At 38.7% G+C, this 24,473-nt stretch overlaps 1 protein-coding gene across 2 annotated transcripts in view; it reads left to right on the top strand.

The window, feature by feature from the left end:
- The first annotated feature begins 1,568 nt into the window (after positions 1-1,568).
- The window catches only part of USPL1 (ubiquitin specific peptidase like 1), a 24,446-nt gene continuing 1,541 nt past the window's right edge, over positions 1,569-24,473 (top strand). The window contains exons 1-9 of one of the 2 annotated variants that reach the window (XM_072404462.1): positions 1,569-1,693; positions 8,097-8,264; positions 9,735-9,863; positions 10,749-13,566; positions 14,048-14,134; positions 17,888-18,017; positions 18,725-18,850; positions 19,173-19,327; positions 21,294-24,473. The exon at positions 21,294-24,473 is cut by the window's right edge and continues 1,541 nt beyond it. In XM_072404462.1, the coding sequence (XP_072260563.1) occupies positions 8,142-8,264; positions 9,735-9,863; positions 10,749-13,566; positions 14,048-14,134; positions 17,888-18,017; positions 18,725-18,850; positions 19,173-19,327; positions 21,294-23,002 (5,277 nt within the window). In that variant the 5' untranslated portion in view covers positions 1,569-1,693; positions 8,097-8,141 and the 3' untranslated portion in view covers positions 23,003-24,473. Of the gene's footprint in view, positions 8,265-9,734; positions 9,864-10,748; positions 13,567-14,047; positions 14,135-17,887; positions 18,018-18,724; positions 18,851-19,172; positions 19,328-21,293 lie in introns of both variants that reach the window. The other variant, XM_072404470.1, reaches the window with a different exon arrangement.

The raw sequence follows: 24,473 nt of genomic DNA, 5'->3' as shown, positions 1-24,473 counted from the left end.
TTCTCACATTTAGAGTTGAAATTAGCGTATTAGAATGAAAGTCTTCCAATAGGGACAATTGTTGGAGTGACAACTGTTGGAAAGGTTTTTTTCCTCTTACTTTGGTATAATTTCCAATAGTTCCTTGTCATGTCCAATAGGAAAGGCTGTGAAGGAATTCTCCCTAGGTGGCCATACATGTACTGCTTTGTTAATGATGTAGGGATGAGTGATTGCAATGTAAAACTTTGATGTTCCCTCAAACATTTCCTGGTTGGAATCAGTTACTGCCATTAAAAGAACATGGACCTGGAAGATTCCTAACAGGGAATGTTTCAAGAAATGTCTGATTCCCTAATTTATAAATACAGCCCATAGTATTGTGGATATGGAATATATCAAAAGTATGATCTGACAGTTATAGATGTAAATAAAAAAGTTTTCTTGACTGAAATTAAATATGATTGGACAGCACGGTGGCTCAGTGGTTAGCACTCTGGCCTTTGCAGCGTTAGGTCCCAGGTTCAGATATCAGCCAGGACATTATCTGCATGGAGGTTAATTGAATACCCCCTAAAATTGACTAGACTGTTCTAAAAGACATATGAATATGGTAGGGACATTAGATTGTGAGCTCCTTTGGGGAACAACTAGAGACATGACTATGGACTTTGTACAGTGCTGTGTAATATGATGGCGCTATTTAAATACCGTGTAACAACAATATTAATGCTATTAATAATAATGATCAGCACTCATATTCATACGGAAATAGTTGCTGGATCCATCAAATTGGAAAAATTCTTCCACAGTTTACCCAATCAATTGAATGGAGAACATTATGTTTGTGTATTGTATTCAATTTGATTGCATTATGTTATCAGTTGTATGATGATATCATTTTTTAAGTGACACGGGCAAAAACCCAATGCTGACAGGTATCAAACTTTTCATAATCTACACAAAACACAGAAAATAAATGGATGCATGGTGAATATGGGAGCTACTACCAGCAAACCTGGGGTGATATATCACAAATCAAACCCTGATTTTATTGAAATGTTTATTAGTTTTACTCTTTAATTGTTGCATTGCAATCAAGAGCACATGCATTGAAATTAACTATTAACAAATATTAGATTGGAAGTTTGCATGCAGAGTAGGCCTGTGTATGCAAACTGGTAGGTGTGTAAAGGAAATATTTGCATGGCTCCAACCACTATTCTAAATTGAGAATGAACACCTTGTATATGATTTGGATTATAAGGGAAGAGATAAATTTATTGATCATACAATTCTTTAAACAGTGAATGAAGCTTTTTTAAAAAACAAAAAACAAACTAGGAAACATGAAATATGTTTTTCTGTGTCTGTGAGCTGCACAGAACTCTCATGTAAACAAGCAAGGATAAAATAGTCTGTGCGCTGCACATGCGCGTGAGTAGCTAAGCTCTCACGTGACAGCTAAAAAAAACTTTCTGCCATATCCTAGGACAAGGGTAAACGCCCATATCAAAGATGGCGGCCGATTAGTGATAAGAAAACCCGCGCCATAAGAGAGCGGAAGTAAAGACCTTACGTATTTCTCTGGGGCCGGAAGTGGGAACGTTGCTTTTGCGTATTTGCTTCACGTGTGTTCAGCATTGGAACCGGTTGATCGGTGATCTTTGGTCTGTGAGGAGAATCGCCGGGGACTCTGCCAGCCGCCATACAGGTGAGGAGAGAGGAGATAATGCTGTGCAGGGGCCTGATTCTGCACACCCTATATAGACTGTATACTGCTTCTTTGTATACAATTGGTCCTGTACATGATAACATAATGAGTGCCCACTAATGTACAGCACTTCTAGGGGTTTAGTAAGATGTCCCTGAACCTAGAGATCCCCTTGGAATTGTATAGTGGAGGGATCATGTTATTGGTGTGGGTGCTGAATCCTCATGGGTCACCCAGATATGGTCCAGGCAAAGGTTACATGTAATGTCCTTTTACTAATTTACATTGGTAGGTTTCTGACGTATTATAGGTATTCTCCTATCTCCCCCCTTTATATCTCAGCAGGCTTTGTCAGTGTTTGCAATATTCAGCATAGCTGGGCTTGTCCAATTGCTGCATTTTACCCCCCATCTCACATTTTGGTTTCTTCCTGGTTCCCCTGTCTTGCAGTGAAGAAGGGTGAAACCACTATGTGGAGCAGGGGGGCACAGGTGTCAGACATGTATGGAAGTTCTGCATGCTTAGTATGCCAATGATCGCTGTAGCTAAGGGGGGTTAAAAATGAAAGAAAAAAACCTGCTGGCATTTTGTTTTTTTATTGTAGAAGAGATTTGCTGTCTTTTCTGCAATAAAACAAACTTGCATACCTGTTTGTAATTTCTTTAATTGAATTACCGTCACTTCATTATTTGGCTATTGCTCACATCCTCACACAGTCCTCTTTCTGATTCTGGATCTTCACCCATCTTGATTGGTCAAGCCAGTATACCATCGCAGCGCATGGGAGTTCATTCATTCCTGGCAGGCAGCTATGCTGGGATTGTACACATGTCAAGTAACTGTGCATGCTATAGGGAAGATTGCAAACATAGCTAGCTTGTGTCTCCTGCTACAGAGAACCTGCCTGACTCTGTACACCCTGTCACCAACCTTTCAGACCCCATGGACCACTAAATTCATCAGCCCTAGTGTTCTAATTCTGTCCAAATTTCCATGCAAAAGCGTTACATTTGTTTTGCATGGAAATTTATTTTACATTGTAGGCCTGTAATTCTTAGGCATAACTCGACAAAATATGTCCAATTTTTAATAAACTTTAAATAAAAAAACAAAAAAATCTTAAAAAAAAAAGTTAAACATTTAATATAATTGTACAGTAGCTTGTATAATATATATTATATGAAAATTTCTTTGTGTTGGATTTAATACACAGCTATTTTGTATTGAATCCAGTACAAAGTTATTTGAATTTCCATTTCTCGCCGATCCTCCCGCCCGCACCGACACATGCACTGATGTCACCAGGAAACCCTGGAGATTGTCCCTGCACTTCATGGCTGTAGATCGGAGGAGCAGAACATGTCCCCAGGACCTGCGGGGACCAGCAGGACGCTGGGGGACGCCAACGGAACAAGGTGTTTGCTTTTTGTTTTTTAAGTTTAAAGCTACCCCGAGTGTGACTCGGGATTACCGCTTTTTGCTTAGAAAATCCACCCCGAGTCACTCGGGATTACCGGTAAGGGGGTTAAATTCAGCAGACCCATAATATGAATGTTTTTTAAAAAAGATAAATACATTTGTAAAATAATGATCTTCCTAATGGTGCCTGACGAGGACTGTGGAGGCTCGGATTCATTTATCAGCTCACGGTTAAGTGAAGTATTACACTGACGTCACGCTGCGCCTCCCTTGTTTTTCAGTCTCTAGTACAGTTCGTGAACTAAGTGCAATATAAAGGCAAAAATTGTCATTCAGAATAAAGGAATTATTAAAATATTATTTTTGTTTTATTATTAATAAAACCTAAAAATTGCACAGGTCCAACTTTTTCTGTGGACCACCAAAATTTTCTTGCGGACCACTGGTTGGCGACCACTACTCTATTTAGACTGTAGAGCTGTTTCTTTTTTATTTCATATATTCTGTGCATCAAATCGGCCTATTGAATTTTGATTTTTATTATATTTTCATAATAAAAACAGAACTTTTGCTGGAAAAAAATCACTTACCTTAAATAACAAGTCCACGATCTATGCACAAATGGAGCTCTGTGAGTTGCATGATTCCTTATTCTATCTGGCACTTGCCGCTGTGTCCAGCGCTTTATCTTTCTTTCGTGTTCTTTTCTGAACTAGCACAGCGCAGGTGCAAGATCTGATGATGTGTCTTCTTGAAAGTGTAAAAAAAAAAGTGCCAATCTCACTGCGTGTAAAATTTGGTTGCAGGAGGAAACAAAAAAAAAAAAAATGGGACTATTCATGAACAACTCCGTAGCACTGCCAGATAAGAAGAGGGAGGCAGAAATGTTGGAGTTTGTGGAGGCATTATGTGACCTAACAAATATGAAGTCCTTGAGTGCTGGGTTACAGGCCATGGCTTCACTTTTGTATGTCACACATTCATGGCGGACAGCAGAGTCTTCTGAAAACAGAAGGTGTCTGCATTTCTCAATTTTATTAGAGACCAAGAAAAAGACGCTTTTCTTATTAGAATAGTGGGTGGAACAGGGTAAACTCTTTGTAGTCCTCTTCACTGGCTTCCATTTCACCTTAGAATTCATTTCAGACTCCTGTGCTTTGCCTTCAAATCTCTCTACAGTTCTTGTCCCACTTACCTTTCTGATCTGATAAAAAAGTTACTCCCCTAGTTGCTCTCTCCGCTCCCCCAGTGACCTACCTTGTGACTTCCTCACTCATAACCTCATCACACGCACGGATCCAAGACTCCTAGAGCTGCCCCAACTATCTGGAATGGTCTTCTTCGTCCTATTTGGCTTGCTCCTACTTTCTGCTCATTTAAAAGAACTTCCAATACCCATCTTTTCAAACTTGCCCACCTCTATTCTTCTGTCTTTTGTCCTCACCTCCTAGATTATAAGCTCTTCGGGGCAGGGTCCTCTCCTCCTGTATCACTGTCTGTATTCGCCTGTCATTTGCAACTTCTATTGAATGTACAGCGCTGTTTAATATGTTGGCGCTATATAAAAATATCGTTTATTATTAGAATTGGCCCCAGGGTCAAATATTAACTGTAGAATCACTGGTAAGACACATGCAGCCTGATAATTATTAGGCAATAATTCCATGTATAGAGCTGCAGCAGAGTATGGAAAGCATGGCCTCAGTAGGGTGTTACTTATAGACCAACACAATGGTATAACCTCACAAGTTATGGTCACCTTTTCAAGGCAAACTATTTTGGCTTTAAGTAGTAAAACATTTTCATTGGCACAATTTAATCTCAAAACTGTTTTGCAAAGTTTTGGCTGGGAAAACTTTTTTTAATCCTTGTTTATGCATTTGTTTGGTTGCTGTTGTTTTTTCGGATGCTACATGCATTGTTCAATTTGGTGCCCCATCCACCTCCAAAGAGTTGAATTGGATGTTCCCAAATTTCTGTCTTAATGCGTTCCCTTTGAAAGATAATTCTTGTATTTCACTTGTCTGAATGTTCAAGCAGTTCACTGTCTGTCCCCCATTGTTTGTGTCATTCTGATTTCCCTGACAAGTACTTACCCCAGTTGTAGCCTTCATAGTCATGTTATGATCTAGGCAGACTATCCCCCAACTATGCCTGCCTTGTGTCTGACCTGGTGCAGCTAATATCATGTTATTATCTATATAATATATTGGTGGGAAATAAATGCAGGGTATATCAGCTTGTGAGACGCGTAGCCTCCATTGAGTGGGCTTTGCTTCTCAGCTGTCATCCTAATACTGAACATAGTAACTTGTTCAGCTCAACACTCCAGTATCATCTGTACTTACTGCAGCTGTCTTCTGAACCTGAAAGCATATTAATAGACCATGCTGGTGACTTGTATGTCTGCAGAATTGCTGTAATATTACCAGCTTGGAATGGAAAGAGCAGTACAAACATGAGCCTAGTGTGCTGGTGTTCTCTCCCTAAGCCATTCAGTAAATTAGCATCGTGGTTGGATGATAAAGGATGAATTTATACTATTCAGCATCGTTTCATCAGCATAAACAGACTTGCTAAACACTGTGAATTTATATGCATCTGTGTTTATTCGAACTAATCCTGTGGGGATTGTCATCTATTTTTAAAGTTGTAATTATCCCTCACATGATGGTTGTGTGTAATAAAACGTGGGCTCCTTTTACTCCGTTGCAAGGTTATATCTTATAGGAGTATGACGCTTCCATATTAAGCACCTTGGAGCTGTTACCTGCTAGGTATTTTTTGGGTGTTTGCTGATACACTTGCAAGCAACTGCAAATGCCTAGCCATTTCTTTTTATATTAATATCACAAGACTTGATACAAGCATTTTACATGTTTTCAAGTGGCACCATTTTAAGTCTTATCGACCGCAGATGGCGTGGTACCTTCCACCTTCTACAGCCTGTCAAATAAAAAGATAAACAATGGACCCTTTTATTGCAATATTAACCATTTCTTGCAGAAACCGCAAGTCTGAACCCAGCCAACATTTGTCACCAGTTTGTGTCACCAGATAACAATAAAGCATGTTAAGGGTTCTGATCCTATCCCCCTCTATCCACAACTAAAAAAACTGTGCTTAATACAGTCTTTTGGTCAGAAGAGCAACTGCTTGCAAAACCACGAAGTAACATGAAAGCAGGGAGAAGTAAGGAAAACTGTAAAACCTGTACTGGGTGTCTGAGCTGTTGGGGGATATACAGATATTAGTCTAGCCTCCAGAGCTTGATTCTGCCATCTTCCACTTGCTAAGTTTTGCTCCTGGACAATTTGTGGACCGGCTGATTTTTGAGAGAGGTTGGGCTAATACAATATCTGTGTACCATATCAATGGACAACAAACGGAGCACCTGGGTTCTCAAGAGTAAAACTTGATGTCAAGGTTTATGTGCTTGATACAATTTACTTATATCTAATTCTTGTTCGTTCCGGACAGTCTAATGCGGGCAGATGCTTTTCACATAAATCGAGAAGCAGCAGCAAAAAAAAAGGCCTTTGTAGTTGCCGTCACATGTTCATGCTCTCCATCTCTACAGGTTCTCTTTACTGCTCATAATATTGCTGCAGACTCAAAAACATAAAGTCCCAGGTACTCTGTGGCATTTTAAAGATCTGTTCTCATAGCAAAAAGATGGAGATTTCAATGGTTGTAGTGGGATCTTTGAAAAATAATACTAGGACTGCTAAGAACCAGTTTACCAATGCTTATAGATGCAGAGGTAATTGGGGATTTATTTCACAATGCTTGTAGTTATTATTCAAGATATGTAATAACTTAATGTACATGATCTGGGCACAGGCTTAATGTAAGTATATTGAACACTTCCGCTCTCACACCTGTATGATGCAGAGCAATACTTAAATACTGATATAGGCCTGTTTATTCTGTAATACATTTATCAGTACTAAAAATAACATTGAAGTGTTTGTCAGCACAGCCTTGGTGACAAGACTTTTGGTAATATGGTTAATAAAGTGCACTGTAAATAAAAAGCATTAATTTTATTCTTCAATTTTTTTTTTCCCTAAAACCTATTGGGAGCAGTGATGTCATCCCCTCCATCATGTTACAATGCTCAGGTCTAGTGATTGACTGCTAGGCCAGAGCACCTTGAGGTGAGGTCTCTCCCCAATACTCTGAAGCTCTGAGTATTTTACATTGGCTGTGACAAAGGAAGAAGTATCGGCAGAGGGGAGATTGGTGGGGAGGGGGTTTTTCCATACATGCTGTCACCTTACCTTGAAGGCACAAGTTGACACTTCTCTGTTCTGTGCATTGTATTGTGCATTACTTTGTGTTAACTGTGATCATTTTGAATTGGCTGCCAACCAAAAACCAGTCATACAGCTTTATCTCTTGTTGCATACCACAATCTACCGGATAGCATTGCTTTGCGTTGTGTTCGGCAGCATGTGTGATAGAGCTGCATTGCCTTAGTGTTTTTTGGTGCAATTCAAAATGAATGGCAAACTAACGCATGTAATGTTTGTTTTATTAACACATTTGGTGTGTTTGACCTGTTGTTGGAATGACATATTTCAGTTTGCATTGCTAACACCACCTTCTGAAAATGCTTGTTATCTGACTTGTCATGCAGATGACTCTTGCTACAGCCAGTGCTTCCTAATGAACTAACTTTAATATTTTGTTCTGACTCTAAAATACACAATATTAAAGTTTGTTGATTAAAATAACAGCTAGGCAGCTAAAGTTTTCAGAAGGTGCTCAGCAATGACAAGTCCCTGTGTTCCTTGCATTAAAGTTTGATGATTGCTTAGATCTGTCCTCATCAGATTTGCGGAAGGAATGAAATCCTCTGTTACTACACCAGTTTTTTTTTTTAATTATATTTTGTAATTGATTTTTGCTCCTAAAATCTGTTAGAAATCATTTATCTTGAAACTTTGTAAATAACTTGTTCCACTCACTTGTTTTTCAGGGTTCTTTGACATGTCCTTACCGGTGCTGGCAGGTTACAAGTTATATGACACAAAATAAATGGGTCACCACAATGGCTTCAGAGACTCCTGGATCTACAAAGTCATTGCTTGGACAAGGGTCATTTTTAACTAAGCCTTCACTGCTCATGGTGGGGTGCACGGGAAAAGTCAGTGAATCTTCTTTTATGTTTTTTTTCTACAACTGCGCATATTTTTAATTCAATTTTTGAATTATCTGTTTCTTGTTCTGATGTTCTCATGGAAATCTGTATTAAAAAAAAAAAGGCGAAAGATTGGAATGTAAAAAATACATTCTTTATGATCAAAGTCTCATCACCTATTGTGTGTGTATGTGGCTTTTTATTATCATGAACCTGGTATATGAATTTGTTTTGCATGTATCCCTAATCTGCATTTATCCAATAGCCTCTCGGGAAAACCTGATTTAGTTTTTTCTCCAGTTTTTTTTACATTTACCTGCAGCACAATCCTGAATAAGTATGGTTCCTCATTTAATAGGATTCTGTTGAAATTAACACATTTACAGTTTTACTTTCATTTTACAAAGATAATTTGTTGAAGAGACCCTTTCAGGAGTAAGCTTTTTTTCAAATAAGCAGAAGTCCAGGGTTATAAACCTTGCCTCATTAGGGTGGACAGTAAGCAGAATGAAGCAGGGCATGTATTTGTCATTCACAATACTGTTTTAGAGGTTGCAGAAATGTAAGTACTTTAACCAACCAAACTAATAGATTATTTTATCAAATATTATGTAATATGAATACACCAGCTTTGCATATGAAAGATAATAAGTATAGAAAATGTTTTGACTCAAAGCTTACTCCAAGTGGTTTATTTATATAGAAGCAAATCAGACATTCATTTAGACATTCTGCGGTGGAGAGTCTTCCAGGTCCATGTGTTTTAATGGCTGTAGTTCTCGGCCGGGGAATATTTTCAGCGAATGTCAGATTCACTGCTTAATATAAAGACCTCCAATTTCCCCACTAAGGGCTGGAGAAACAAGCTGATTGGGCCGTTATTTTCCCCATGCTTGGTCTAATTTAAATCGTACGTTATTAAATCACCTTGCCACACATCAAAGTTTGGTTTCTTGGATGCCTGTGCCTTGGATGCCTGTGCCTAATTCACTAAAGTGTTATTAATGAAATCCTGTATTTGAGTAAATACGGAGACTGGCAATACTAAACTCTTGTCTAGGGAATGCTGGTTTTCTGGCTGTTAATGCAAATTTAAACACACACATGCTTTAAGTTTGTGACTGCACAAGTGAGGAGATTAGAAAGTCCCCTTGTTTATGGCCAGTAATGCAAAACATATAAAGGCAATCAGGTAATTCTACAGTAAATGGTGATGGTCATTCATTTATTCTCCCTTATTGATGGTCTCCTTTAAGTGCCAGCCTAGTTAGAATTTATTTTGCTAAAGTCAGGCCAATGCTGGATGTGTTCAGGTTTGTTGTGTACTGGTACCAAGTATGTAATGATTCCTTATTCCATGGGCCTTCCAGTTGTACTGAGGGATGCCCTAAAATTAACCATAGTGTTGTTACCAAAAAATTAGTTCTGCTCTCCTATTACCAGTAAATGTAATTGCTTTTATTTCCCCTTGTGTAGAAAAGCAGCACCTTTACAGCTCTGCCTAATGGATTGTGTCCACTGTGTGAGACCAAGGGCAAAAGCCATGCCCTCAAGACATACCGCATCAACTTTACTCAGTCAATCTTCCTCTGCTCTGATCCACAGGTATGTTGTCATTCAAAGAACTGTTTTAAAATGTAGATACCCTGCCACATTGTGTGATGTGGATAAGATAAACCCCAGATAAATATAAAAACACCCTGACAGTTGTAGTTTTTTCTAGTTTATGACAATTAGGAAGGCCCAATGTCTGGGTATTTTTTCTTTTTTTGTCTAGGTCACATTACTTATGGTCACTGTCGGAGGGAGTAAGGCAGAAACACTTGCTACAGTAACAATTTTGCCAATACATCAGTGCAGGAGTGCCTGGGACATGGGACACAGTGTAGAAAGCTCTATTTCTCTAAATACTTTTTTTCTTTCTCATTAAACCGTTATAGCTGTATATGGTACAACAAGCATCTAGTAAATCTTTTACATATTCTGTTCTTTCTCACTTCCTTCAACCTCTCTCTAACATAACCCCCCAAACACACTCCTTTTTTTGTTTGTTTTTTTTGTTTACCTTTAAACTTTCTTCCTTTTCTCTTATATTTTTTCCCATTTTCAGTTATAGTAAGCTCTCCATAGGCTAAAATGCATCACAGAATTAGTAGCAAAGTCTGGTGCAGGGGGTCATTATTCATGTTGTAGTGCACACAGCTGAAGTTTGAGAAAGAGAAAAAATATTTTATTGTAAGTAGGGCTTCTACACTTAAGTTTGGACATTGGGGAGAAGGAGGACTTGGTTCTGGGTCAGTGCCCTCAGAGGGTGTCAGTGAGCCAGAAGTCTGCGTAAAGCAGCACCAATGGCAATGTTTCCACTGATTACATTTTTTTTCAGATCCATTTGCAAGTAAAATAAATGAAATGCAAGTTTTGCTTTAAATAGTAAAGATTTTTTTTGTGTTGGCTCTATATGTTTAACATGTTCTCATTCCTTTTTATTAGTGTATTTATCCTCTGGGATACACCCCCGTGGATAACATAATCACCAACACTGCTGACTTGAAGAATTATAGTCCAAGCAAGCAGAAAAAGAGGAATATCTCAGAGCTTTCACCCCCATTCCAGCCAAATGTGAAGAGGTCAAAGTCTGATTTACCTGCCCTTGCTCATTACAGTCCTATAAATGCGGCTACTTCTGCCCCAGCTGAAAGCAGTACATCTGTGCGAGTTGTTGAACTGGATGCAACCCTTTCGGGAATATCTCAGTGTGGCTGGATTCAGAATAGAGATCTTACAGAACAAAATGTGCCAGAAACATCTGGTTCATTCAGTAGTCCTATGTCTGTTATGCAAAGCCAGCCTTCTTCCCCCTTAGCATCTCCTGGATCACATGATACTTCGCCTGACTCATCCAAACTAGTCAGTGCTGTTACTGATAGGCTGAATGAAAGTGAAGATGTCAAATCGACAGATAATTTATATAGCATTAATGCTGGTAATAATATCTCAAACAAATTGTCTGAAATGAAGGGCTCAGAGGAAAGTGAGGACAAAGAACTGGGCAATCCAGAGCCATATTTATTGCCTGAGAACCCAGAGTTAAATCGGATCTCTGAAAACGGGATCACTCTAAATGGAAGCCCAGGCATTCCGGAGAACTATGACTTATCTTCAGATTCTGAGTCCTTTTCTAAACTTAAGGTTTCGCCTACTGCACCGCAGAATGTCCTACAAATGAAGAACAAATCACCCCAGGAGGTGTCAAGCACTGTTGAAGGTGAAGAGAGAACTGTTCCAATTTCTGAGGGGTCAAGAGACATGGAACCTGCACAGCATATTGACTTTACACAGGACACTGCACAAGATCCTTGTAAAAGTGGGGAACCCTCACAATTTATGGACACAGTTGCTCGAGTAGACCGAGGTTGTGCGGAGGGTAATGCACTCGGCGATTTATCCACATCCCTTGATTTAAATAACAAACGATCAGCATCCTTTCAAAGTATAGTTTTTCCTGTTTCAGAACAGTCTGAACAAATTTTGAACTCCACTTCATTAAAGTCTGTTTCTCCAAAACATGTAGAATCTCCTGTTAAAACAAACATTGATGAGAACCCTGTAGGAGAATTGGAACCTGAGGATATTAAAACTCTTTACACAGCCAGCACATCATATTCACCTGATAACATTCAGCCTACGTGTTCATCGGGCAATGATTCTGTAGATGTGTGCAAAAGACCTTGCACTACGGCTTCTTCTCTGAATGACAGTGAAGAGCTCACAGCTTCGCCTTTGGATGTCTGTCACTTGTCACCGTTTCTACAGCTGGTGGAAGATATTCAACCTGAGCTTGCTATAGACTCATTGAATTTGTCTGGCGTGTCCTGTGCAACAGATGATGTTGTCAATTACAGCAATGTTGGTAGTCAAAAAGAAGCTCCATTACTGAATGGCCATTTTTCAGATCAGGATGATATAGTAGGAGACTCCCTGCAAAGCAATTCTGAAGCAACCACCCAGTCTGCTGTTGAGCAGGATATTCTGCCAGAAACCCAGTCAAAGGAGAATCCCCTAAGTGATATACTTTTAACCCCTGGTACTTCAATAGCTGTTTCCACAGACAAAAACGATTCTAGTTTTGCCTCTGAAGAAATATTATGGGATGATCAGAAACTAGACAATATGGATCTGATTCAAAGCTGTCAGAAAAGTGTCTGTGACAGAATTGCACATTCAAACACAGTTTTGGCAAATAAGCCTGGGGAAGAAAACTGTTCTTTGATGGAGATCTGTAATACAGTTTGCCCTGTACCTGAAAAAGAACATGGTAGCACAGAGCTAGCAATGACATATTTATCAGACAATTCAATATCAACAAAGAAATTGACTGAAGAGCTTGTGGAACCATGTGAAGCGAGCACCCCTCCAAGGAAACTTCAGGCTCTGTTCACGAATAAAGATAATTCCATTTTAGATGCCACTGGTCCTTCATGTCACATAACTTCAGCTATGAATGAGTGTGACAATGTTGATATTGCTGCCCCCCTGCCAGACAGCCAGTTAGAGAACAGCATAAGTACCCCAACACCCTGTTCACAAGCAGGAATAGTAGTAGACAAAAAGACCAGTCCTTTGCATGAGACAGCTTCTGCTGTAAAAGAGATTAGTAATGAATACACATCTGCTACTCTACCATCAGATTCTGAAGAATTAAAGGGGACCATTAAAAAATTGTCTTTTGAAAATACAGTTTTACCTGACTTGTTGCTAGACATACAGCTTGAGCACCGCATGGAGGAGCAGTTATCAGAAGCCCCCAGTCCTGCAAGTGATACAGATCTAATGGATACCGATTCTGCAGACTGCAAACAATCTAAAGAAGATAATTTATTGAAGACTAGTTTGGACAAACCATGTGTTCAAAAAAACAAAATAGACAGTATGGAAATAACAGACCCAGAGGTAATAAATGATAAACTTCAGAACATCAGTTTGTCAGATACATTGTCTTTAGAAGGCGCTATAAACAATGAAAGCATTGAAAGTGCACCCTTGGACATCTCCCTAAACACAGAGCAAAGTTATCGTGACAAAATACGTGAGGTCAGGACGTATGAGAACTCTCAGAGAATTCTGCAGTGGAAAAACAGAAAATCCCTGTGTTGGTTAGACTGCATACTATCAGCCCTGGTGCAGTCCAGAACAATTGCCATGATGGTAGCAAAGCAGGCACCCAATAAAGAATCCATCATTCTCCATCTTTTTGCCAAATATGATGAAGCCTTTGAGTTGTTCACAGGGAGTTCCAAGAAAAAATCAGGTGAGCTTTTCTTCTATGCTTGTAAATTGAAAGTGGAACTCCAACTAAATTTATTAATTTAATTATTTTAAACTGTGTAGGGAAGGTTAGACCAGCTGTCAGATTTGTACTGTATCCTTCCAGAACCCTGAAGACCTCATAGTGTGGATACACTGATGAAAGTGTATCCTCTCCAGCCTTGAAGAGCTTTAATAAATCAGGCCCAAATTTTTTTCTCCTCTGTTACTTTTTTTTGGGGGGTTCAAAGAACAATAAAAGGAAACAAAAGGGGAAAATATACCTAGTGGAGACAGAAATTAATAATCCAAAAATAAGGCTTTGCTTTACAGCTGTACATACAGCACCACAATTAGCTTTAAATTTAGAAGTATTTTTCAGTCAACATCAGTGTTGCTAATATTCCTTCAGTATGTTGGGTTGTATAATTTGAATCTTGATTTTACAAACTTTTCCCAGCTTAACACTAATCTATTCTCTGTAGGACGACCAACAAAATCTGAAGGATGTCTTCATGACGTGAGAATGGACATATTCAAGAAATTAAAGCCACTTTTAAAGTGTGAATTGGGTAAGTGCTTTTATTTTTATGTACAATGTGATCTGTTACTTAAATATTGCTGCCTGCTCTCAAATCTCATACATGGTTCTAGCCATGTATGTATTTCTAATGGTGCAATCTCCTTTTTGTTGTAGTTCATAACAGCTCTGAATAACTAGTGGTACCTAGAAGACTGAAAGTATTCACAAATGTTGATATACGATCAGCACTTGTTTTAATTTTGCATTTAGTGAATTAGTCAAACTGCAGAAATGGTGATACTTTCCCATTTTGCTTTAACAGCCACATATTATGAACTAGGTTATATTCCCTTGTAGTAGCTTTTGTATGGTAAGCTCTGAGTGTTTCTATGGTGCAAAGTATTATTTTTTTTATTTTGGGTAAATGTGACTGAGGTGAGATTTCTTACTGTGTATGAAAGCCAGAACCTGTGAATTTGTTCCAACCCTATAACTGGCACTTTAGCATTTTTTTGTTGGTAGCAGAGCTTTTTTGCTTTGGTGCCCTAAATATAAAAAAAATGGGCACATGACAACCTTCACCACAGACATGACTGCTGACTTTCTTTCTTCTGTTAACTACATCAAGGGGGCCATGCTGTATTTTAATGTGCTGCTGTAAGAATGGCGTTATTGGCACACTTCCACCTTTTGTGTCTCAATCTGTAAATTCTCATAGCAACCAATCTGCAGTGAAAACTACTATTGGTGAATACAAACTGAAGTCTGATAGTTGCTGTGAGGCGATACAGACCTATTTGAAACGAGATGTTGAACATAATGGCATAGCGGAACTAAAATTGGACATGTAGATTCCTAATTGCTAAAGGGACATGAATGTCCAATGTACATTAACATGAACTTACCTGCCTGTTCACACTTTTTTGAATAGCTCTCACCTCTTCTGGCAGCAGGGGGAATGCCAGTTACCCAGCATCGTACACTGAGCTGCTCAATTCAGTGTATATTATGTATGTATGAATATTGTGAACAGATGCACAAGTATGTTTTATTGCTGAAGGGATATCACCTTTGTTCTGCAATAAACAACCTGCATGCTCACACTTTTTCTTTTTTGTCAGTTTAGTTTCAATTTAATAAGCAAGGCCAACACTTGCATATTTCATTGGAGATGGCGGGTTAGACAGTTGTTCTAGAGTGATTTATTCACCCGTTACTCTAGCCATATTGGTGTTTAAGGACTGAAGAGGAAATTTACAATAAAAGTGCATTGCACCTCCTTTTTTTTTTTTTTTTTTTTTTTTTTTATATATATATAAACATTACTAAAGCAAAGCTGTTACCTACCCCAGAGAAACACATTGAAACCTCAAACAGTTTAAAATTGTATACTTGTAGTACATTTGCATTAGAATACTTTGTTCCAAAATACTATTTTGCATCATTTGGTTCTAACTTCATAAGAAGGTTTCAGAAGAGATATAGTATAGGCAGATGAACATAGATGTAAATTTAAGTTCTGGTCAGGCCAATATTGGAAGGGCTATTCTATTTTAAAGGATTCCTATGTGGATCTAGCTGTAAATGGATACTTTAACTGTACAACAGAATTTAAGTGTCTGGATATATCCTATAGTACTTTGACCAGTTCAAAGAATCTATGCAACTTCTGACTTGGCCACCGTCGACACTTACACACAACATTTCACCAGCCATTCGGGCACTGACTATTGCTTTCTGGATCACTTTACTGAACGACTTTTGTAATCCACTAATCTATAGCTTAAACCCATTCAGCACTGGGTGCAGCTCATTCAATTGCTTTAAAACTTTCATGTGCAGTTTATTTTTCATTAGGTGGCACCTCTTCATTTCAGGTGTCTGAGAAGTGACTAAAACGTTTTGGACTATTTGGACTGCAGTCTAGTGTAAATGGAATTGCAGAGCTGCCAGGTATGGAATTTATTAGGTTATGGGTTCTACAGTAAATATTACTGGATCAAATTCTCAGCATATTAGTCTTGTTTGTTTGACATTGGTGTGCCACCCACATACTCCAGACTATTTTATAGAAGTGCTTTTTGCTGCAAGAAATCATATATAAGGCTTTCATAGTCTGATTTATTTGTGTAGTGTTCTTTCATGGTGACCTTGTTTTTGTTCAAAAAAAACCTGCATATTTGGATAGAACTACATTTTGGCCTCTATGCAGTGCATTGACTATTTCTTAAAGCGGACCTAAACTCAAAACGTTTCACTTTACATAAAAGGGGTAGACAGCCCTTTTTTTATGTAAAGTAAAAATGTATTTATTTTTGTAAATGTAGCATTTTTTTTTTTTTTTATTTAGAAAAAAAAGTGGTGCAGCACTGCTACTTTCTGTCTTGATCTGTGGCAATCAAGACAGAATGGGAGCACAGAGCCTCCTTAGATACCTACGTCGCACATCCCAGGAAGCTCTGGCTGCTCCTTTGGGCATGCTCAGAATGAACCTATTCTTTAATGAGATGAAAAAAATTGTCCATCTCCCCCCCCCCCCCAATCTAAGTCACCCAATCTCACACCTGCCCAGTGTTGAGATCAAGTGATGTGCAAAGAAAATGGCGACGCCTGGCACTTCCTCTACGCAGGGCCAAAGAAGGATACCAGGGCAACGCGGGACCCGTTTGAAGAAACCTCCTAATGGATCGACTAATCTTTAGGATTATGGTGGATTAGGTAAGTGTGATTTCTTTTATTTAGTTTTTTTTTACTTTATTAAAAAACGCTTTAAGAGATCACTAGTGAATCAATGAGCTCTGAACCTTTTTCTTTTAGCAGTGTAGATTCTAGCAGGTAAAATTTGCGTACTTTGCATTATTGGCACCTGTTTTCTGAAGACTGCATGTCTGGTTAGTTACAAAGAAAGTGTTGGGAGGTAGACATTTAAAACAAAGTTTTTCTTTCCCTGTAGTGTCATATGTCAGTGTCGCAAAAATTGTGCTTTGTTATAACAATCCATCACTTTTGAGAGCAATGAAAAAGATAGATTGAAACTGTATGTTTATAACAACATTGTAGTTGTTAGAGTAAAAAGAACAAAAGTAAACATAAATCACTTCTATGAGCGGTGTTGAACTAGTCACAAAGGCATTTGCAGTAAATCTGAATTATATCAGCTGTCGGATTGTTAGCACTGTAGTAAATAAAAAAAGTACATAAAGCAAAGTGTGCACTGTTCATAGCAGGCAGTCATCCATATGATACTGATCTGACTTCAGTAAATACATATTAGAGAGGTATTGCAATTTACTGGCTCTCAAACCGATTTGCAGCAATACATGCACAATTCTGCAAATCCTTTCTTTGTAGGTCAGATCAACTTCTGATAATCTAAGGAAGTTGTTAAGAAAGGTAATCTTGTAATGCATCAATGTGCTTTGTATGCTTTGTGTGCTTTGGGTTTGTGTTATCCAGAAACCATGGGTACAGGATGTTGTCAGAAGATATTTCCTGCTCAAAGGTACATTGCACTTACTGCCAAAACTGGAGCCACTGTAAGCCATTGGTACTGCCTGTGTCTGCAGTCACTTATCACATCAGCTATCCAAAATCATTCATAAATTTGATTGGTTACTAAAATACCAAGCAGAACATTGTAAAGGGAGTGTCATATGTTTACATACCTGAAAGTGTTTGGTATTTGATCTGAGCTTTTTTCCTTTTTGCACTCTGCTGAATGGGTTAACCTCACAATACAGATTTATTTTTCATGGACACTGTATAATGATTCCCATGTAATTGCTGTTTCTGTCCACAATAGGTCACAATGAGAGTCCGGTGTTTGCATTTCCTTTGCTTCTAAAACTGGATCCTGATTTTGAGAAGCTCTTCATACATTCATTCTCATGGAATTTCAAATGTGAATCCTGTGGGTACACTTACCAGGACAGGTGAGTCATTGTATTTTAGACGGTTCAAGTAATTTCTTACCATCAGCATAGACTAAGCATGATCCCATCTACTCCTTTCGATATAAATGTTGGGAGGTCAAGGTTATTTATAGAAAATAGAATACAAATTTAAACCAGATAGCAAAAAAAAAAAGCTGGTATTACATTTTATACTTGCAAATATTTGTGAAAGCCCTGTTGCTTAGTCAATGCCATGTTGGACCAGAGAAACTAATATTGGCCTTTTACAATTAAGGTTGTGTTTAGAAGATCACTCCTGTTGAATAAAAATGAGGGGAACACTATCCAATGTGAGTTTTGGGGGCAGTAGGGTAAAGTTATTAAGAAAATTTATCATTTTTAAAATACTCTTAAGATGACTATAATAAAATGTACAGTTCCTTAGTCCACAACGCATTAGTCTGTAGCTGACTACCGATCCTTCATGTTCCTTTTGGCCTGAGCTTCTAATGGAAAGGTTCTGAAGGCAGCATGAGTTGGGGATAGTTTCAGAATACATATATAGGAACACCCAGGGATACCTCATGGAGGCTTTAGACACCTGTACTGGGACTGGTCTTCATTTTCTCCCACAAAGCCATTGTGAAGGTAGGATAGTGCTGGAGTGCTCAGTTGTCTGTTTATATTAGAGAGAATCCACTGTACAGTGCAGCATGATTGATTTTTTTTTCCCCCCTTATATGCAGATGTCATAAAACAATTACAACTTTTACAAAGATTGTCAAGGATTGGCATCCTTTGAATGCAGCGCACAGGTCTCCATGCAACAAGTGTTCAGCTGTAGACCAGAGGCGAGAGATGCGTTTGGAAACGTAAGTATGACACACCAGTGTGTAATGTTACCCTTGCACCCCCCTTTGCAAAAAAAAAAAAAAAGCATACCTGTTGGCCCTATTAATCAAACCTTGTACTTTTTCACTTTAAAAAGGTGGGGGCATAGCAGTAAAATCATAAGAGAATCACCTGCTCAGGGATAACGCAATTAAAATATTACACCGATTCTAATATTTTCCTATTGCTGTGTGGAGATTTGCTTTGTTTTATCCATTGCTGCTTTTAGCAGTCTATCCAAGCTATACAATGCAGTGGTGGCTGTTTTTTTGTACATTTCTGTAATCAAAATATTTCTTGCAGGCTACAATGTATGTTCATGCTTCACTTTGTGGAAGGATTGCCAAGCAGTGATTTAAAGACATATGCATTTCCCTTTGGAGACCACTGGTATGAAATTAGGACAGTTATTCGATATCGTGATCAGCATTTTTCAACATGGATGGCAAATGATGATGGTGAGTACTGTCTAGTTCTTATTCCATTGCTTATGAACATTTAGTTTTATCATCACCTTACTTTTTTTTGTGTGTTTTAAACCTTCCTTTGTTTAAGGGGTTATGCTTCATGCTTCCTATACTCTCTGTTCTTTACAGATTAGAAGTTCTTGCAGGTTAGAAATTGAAAAACTGTATCTATATAAAAATAGATTTAGTTGTTGTTTCTGTTTTTTTTTTGAGACTTTTTATTTGGGAGACCACCCACTCTCAATACTGCCAAGTGCAAGTCCTCCTGTGTTTTCATTCAGTCTGCTTCAGTTGATGTCCCTGCGGGTTGATTAACCCCCCTGACGGTATGATTAATGAGGATTTTTAAATGCAAAAAGCGGTGCACTTAAAAATCCTTCCTATTTTAAATGTCTCGCCCACCTGCATGAAGGTCCCGCCCTCCAGGCACACACTTGTGGGTAGATGCCCAGCCAGCATCTGCTTCCCCTGGCCTCTCATCCCCAACGATCACACGCTGGGGACGCAGATACAGGCCAGGCATCGCCAGCTTGCACAGATGCCTGGCAGGGAGAGAAGACGCCAGACATCGCTGGAGGATGCTGCTGGAACGTGGGAACAATGTAGGACTTTTAACCTCCCTGGAAATTCCACTCCTAGGGAGGCTCGGGGTTACCCCTTTTTGGTATAAAAAATCCACCTCGGGTCGCACTCTGTAATACCGCCAGGGAGGAGAACACCGTTTCTGGCCACTTAACAGTTGAGGCTTCCTGTAACTGTCTCTTGTGCTGGACAGTTTGGATTGGTACAGCACCATGTGTGGCTTTTTTCCTTTGTCTGTATTTTTTTTTTTTTTTTTTTTTAAGATGCATACATGCAGTGCATCCTTCCTGACTGTTCTTCTATTTATTCATCTAGCTATATCTGTAGTCTCGTTTCTTGGTAATCTGAGGATCCCTGGTGGTGATGCACAATAACTATTCCCAAATACACCTGCTACAGTAACCATAAAGTCTCCTATTTAGAAAGCATTTTAGTTGTTTTCTAGTTCTAGTACTTGGATAAAGTGGGAAAGCATTAGAACTCCTGACCAATGTTTACTGCCATGTGGAGCTCCGATGGAGAGATTTTTAACCCCACTTCCTGACTACTGAAACTGTTTTCAGCAGAACAGCAAGTTGAAGAGATCTGCAACAGGGCACAACAATAAAATGCTGACTACAGTTCTAACTTCCTCCTCTACTTTACATTCTTTTTCTTTTCTTTGTTCTTTTGGAGATTTTGGTGTATTATCAGTAAGACAGAAAAAAAGGGTAAATCTCTCAAATGGAGCTTATGCGCTATGTTGAGTCTGAAGGAGGTTTCCAGCAGGTAAAATAAACATTGAGTCTCTATTGCAGTTAATTTTTACATGTTCTAGTTCTGAAGCCAAACTAAACTTTTTAAATTAAAAATTTCAAACAGGCAGGTGCTTTTATTGTAAGGATTGGCAAAATCCTACCTGTAATAACATAACATAAATTGCCTTCAGTGGTGCCTGACATTGTTCAAACCAAATCCAACAGATATGTGGAGAAGGTTACCTTCCTGTTCTTCATTATGTGCACAGTGTATTGGTTTGAATGCTCAGACAGAACCCTTATAAGTGTTCTGTCCAGCAAATATCACATTATTGGTGCTCTGGAAAACATTACTTCTGTGCTTTCATTTATAAAATGACTAAACAGAGGCATATTTTGCGTTTAGCTTAGGTGAGCTGATTTCTACCACTTACTACTTGGGGGAATTTTGGCAAGCTTTGAATTATTGGATCTGACACATTTTTATGATGACACTTTTCATACATATATACCTGTGGCATGTCTATATATACAGTTTTGTGTCACAAAGCTTGGAGATTTGGCAGATTAAATACTGTTGTGAAAATGATCATGTAGTAAATAGGATGCATAAGGTTTTTTCTTCTTTCTTTTCGCAGATACTTGGTTGGAGTCAGATGACCTTAAAGGCTCATTTTGCAGAAGGCATCACAAGTTAAGAGTGCGTGCTGAGGACCTTCATGTTGTCATATGGGAAAGGAGCAATAGAAAAAATATTCAAGACAGTTCTAATCTTGGTAGCATATCTGAAAATCAGACTTCCATACCAACTGCTGAAATTAAGACCTGTAATAATTTTAGTGAATCTCTACTTGGTTCTCCTGAAGCTGAGCCTAGTGAACCAGCCTCTACAAAGTGCTTACCACAAGTTGAACTTGTATCTGAGAGCATTGTTTCGGATCCTTCTACAGAACATCCACCAGATCACTTAGTTCAAACTCCTGTTTCAGTTGTCCCACTGTCAGTGATTGATAAATCAAGCCCCCTTGCTGGAATGGAGGGTTATGCTGACGATGATGTCATTACGCTAACATTGGTGGAAATCCCATTAGATTCTGAAGGTTATCCTGTCAATTCTGATCCACCAAATCTTGGTGTCATTCAGGTGGAAGAAAGTTCAGACTCTGTTCTTCAGCCTGCTCTTGTTGAAATACATAGTGATTCCAAAGAGCCATCACAACATACCAAGCCAAAGAAAAGTATGCATTCACCGTCCGAGTCACCAATGTCCGATACTGCAGCAGCTCCAGTTTGTACCATTGAGCAGAGTCCAAACCAGCCAGGTCTTCAGAGCAAGCAAACTGCTAACATGACTGCAACTGCTATAGCCACCAGTACTCCCAGCTACAAGAGTTTTGGCAAGAAAAGTGTAGTTGACAACCTAATGTGCAGTCTGGTCAAAAAAGATAATTCCTTTCTAAATTCTAGTCTCTCTAAGAAAACCCCACAAAGTAAATTGTGGCAATCGGCTAATCTCTTAAAGGAATCTGATTTCAATGGGGCTACTAAGAAAGCTGAGAACTTTGATGGTTTCCAAGCCAAGTCTGTAAGTAACAATGATAAGTCTAGCTTGCTCCTTTCCAAATTTTTAAATAATTCTTCCAGTTTTAAAGTTCCCGAAGAAAAGACTGCACCATCTGTCAAGTCATGTCTTACACAGCCAGCTTTGGGTCATTTGAAACCTGGAAAAAATGGATTAAGTTTTGGAAAACTGTTAGCAAAAGATGGTGGCTCAAGTGAAGATAAGGTTCAAAAACTGCGAATGAAGTTGTTAAAAAAGCTAAAGGCTAAGAAAAAGGAACTGGCAATAATAGAAAAGATTTCACACTCACAGCAGAACGGCTCCCATGCTGGTGAAAGTAATGGAGTTCTGCCAAGTGGTGTAAATCGGCGGGCGCATTTGCAAGGGTTTTTGCAGGAGCTACAGGACCACATAGACAATGTGGACAATGAGTCCATTGGTACAGCAAGTTCCTGCACATCGATATGCAGCAGCCCTGGTGATGCAGAGTTTTTTGCTGAACTCTTTTCTCCATCACCAGCTGACAATCCAGGCAATGACAGCAGATTTTTGGAAATGTTGGCTGATGGATTTAGAATATCATCTGACCATTCCCAACAGACCGCTGGCCTTGACCACTCCATGAACAACACTACCACACAATCTACCTCTGGAGCTGATGCTTTTCCCAACGCTTCTTCCCACTCGTCCTCTGGAGAGGAGTCTTTGAATCTGTTGTCCTCTTCAACTATGGCAATGCTGAATGATGACGCTGACTACTTGGACTCTTTTGTTGACATTTTCTAAAGGGCTTTCTGGTGGTCCATTTGCACTGAGCTTTTATTCCAAAAGCCGCGTGTCCTGCCAAGATTTGGAGGGTTTTTTTTGTGTTGTGGGGAAGGTTAGGACAGATGTCAGGTTTTATTGCAAGATTTCTCCCTCTTGCTGTCTGGCATACAGTAGTTTTACCAGTCATAAAAGGTGAGGGAAAAATCTGCAACATGTCCACAAAAAGCAATACAAAACTTACGGAAGTTCTTGCCTTCCATACTCCCATTTTAATCTGTGTTACTTTTGGGAAGGTTTACTGTTTTCAGTGAATTTAATTTGAGCGCACTGAATGGCAAAATCAGGGGTTCTAATTCTTCCCCACTCTACCCAAAACTCTATCCAATGTTTTGGCTGAGCATAAGCTTTAGGCAGTGGTACAGAGTACAAGAATTTGTGCTAACTTTATGGATGACTGACATTAATATACATACTCTTATTTAATAGTCACATGGAACACTCTTGAATGTTTATTTTATGAGGTTCATTGACCCAAATATGTAATGCTTCTTGATATGTTTACTGAAAATAGAGCTATTTAAGTACTATTTGTATTGGTCATCAACCTTTATTTTTGCATACCACTGGTGGTCACAATAAGTATTTCTCATAAGTAGGAAGTTTTATGCCGGTAACTGCTAAATCCCACCCAGAGCTCCCATCGTACGAGCCCTCAAAAAGGCAGGATTCTAGAGTTAAATAGAAAACCCTGTAAGCTATCAGAGGATAGTCTGAAAACATAACCCAAACGGCAACGTGTTCTTATAAAACAAGAATGATAGTGGTCATTTTAGTTTCTGTAGGCCTTCATGGCTTTTGGTACAACTACATTGTGCAGCTGTTGTCTTCCAACTTTTCTAAAGTAAGGTTAGAACATCCCCCCTCCCCCCCTTTTACTTTCCCAGTAACATCTTTACCAGATGTGAAGTAAGGTAAAATATCAAATACTCATTTATAATGAAAAGGGATTTTAACCTCTGTCCTTTTCTGACATGTTAACAACTGCACCACCCTATTTTTTATACATGTTTTAGAGGTGAGAAAAACTGTCCCATGTGGTTACGGGAAAAAAAAACGACACATTTAAACTTCCCACCCTGTTTAAAATGACTAAAAATTAGGTTTAAAGTTGGCTTTATTTAGTTTGTTAGATCAAATATGACCACAAAATCTATCAGAATTATGTTCTTCAAATATTGATTCTGTCAAATTTGTATTGATTTTATAAAAAGTCTCCTATGCATCATCTTTGGCATATCTATGAACATCTGCACAGCCAGGTTTATTTTTAGATCACTGAGTTCCTATAGGTAGAAACCCAAATCCACCCTCTTTATTTTATTCTGCAGTTTACTAAAAGTTAGGCAAGACTAATTCTGAGAAATTATTGTGTGACCGTCTATTGGTATTTCTCTATGCACCTTTTAGCACCTAGTAGACAAGTTGTACA

This window comes from Pyxicephalus adspersus, chromosome 1 (assembly GCF_032062135.1).
Source record: "Pyxicephalus adspersus chromosome 1, UCB_Pads_2.0, whole genome shotgun sequence".
Taxonomy (NCBI): domain Eukaryota; kingdom Metazoa; phylum Chordata; class Amphibia; order Anura; family Pyxicephalidae; genus Pyxicephalus; species Pyxicephalus adspersus.
The sequence above is the reverse complement of the archived record's forward strand: the minus strand, read 5'-3'. Positions and strand labels throughout refer to the sequence as shown.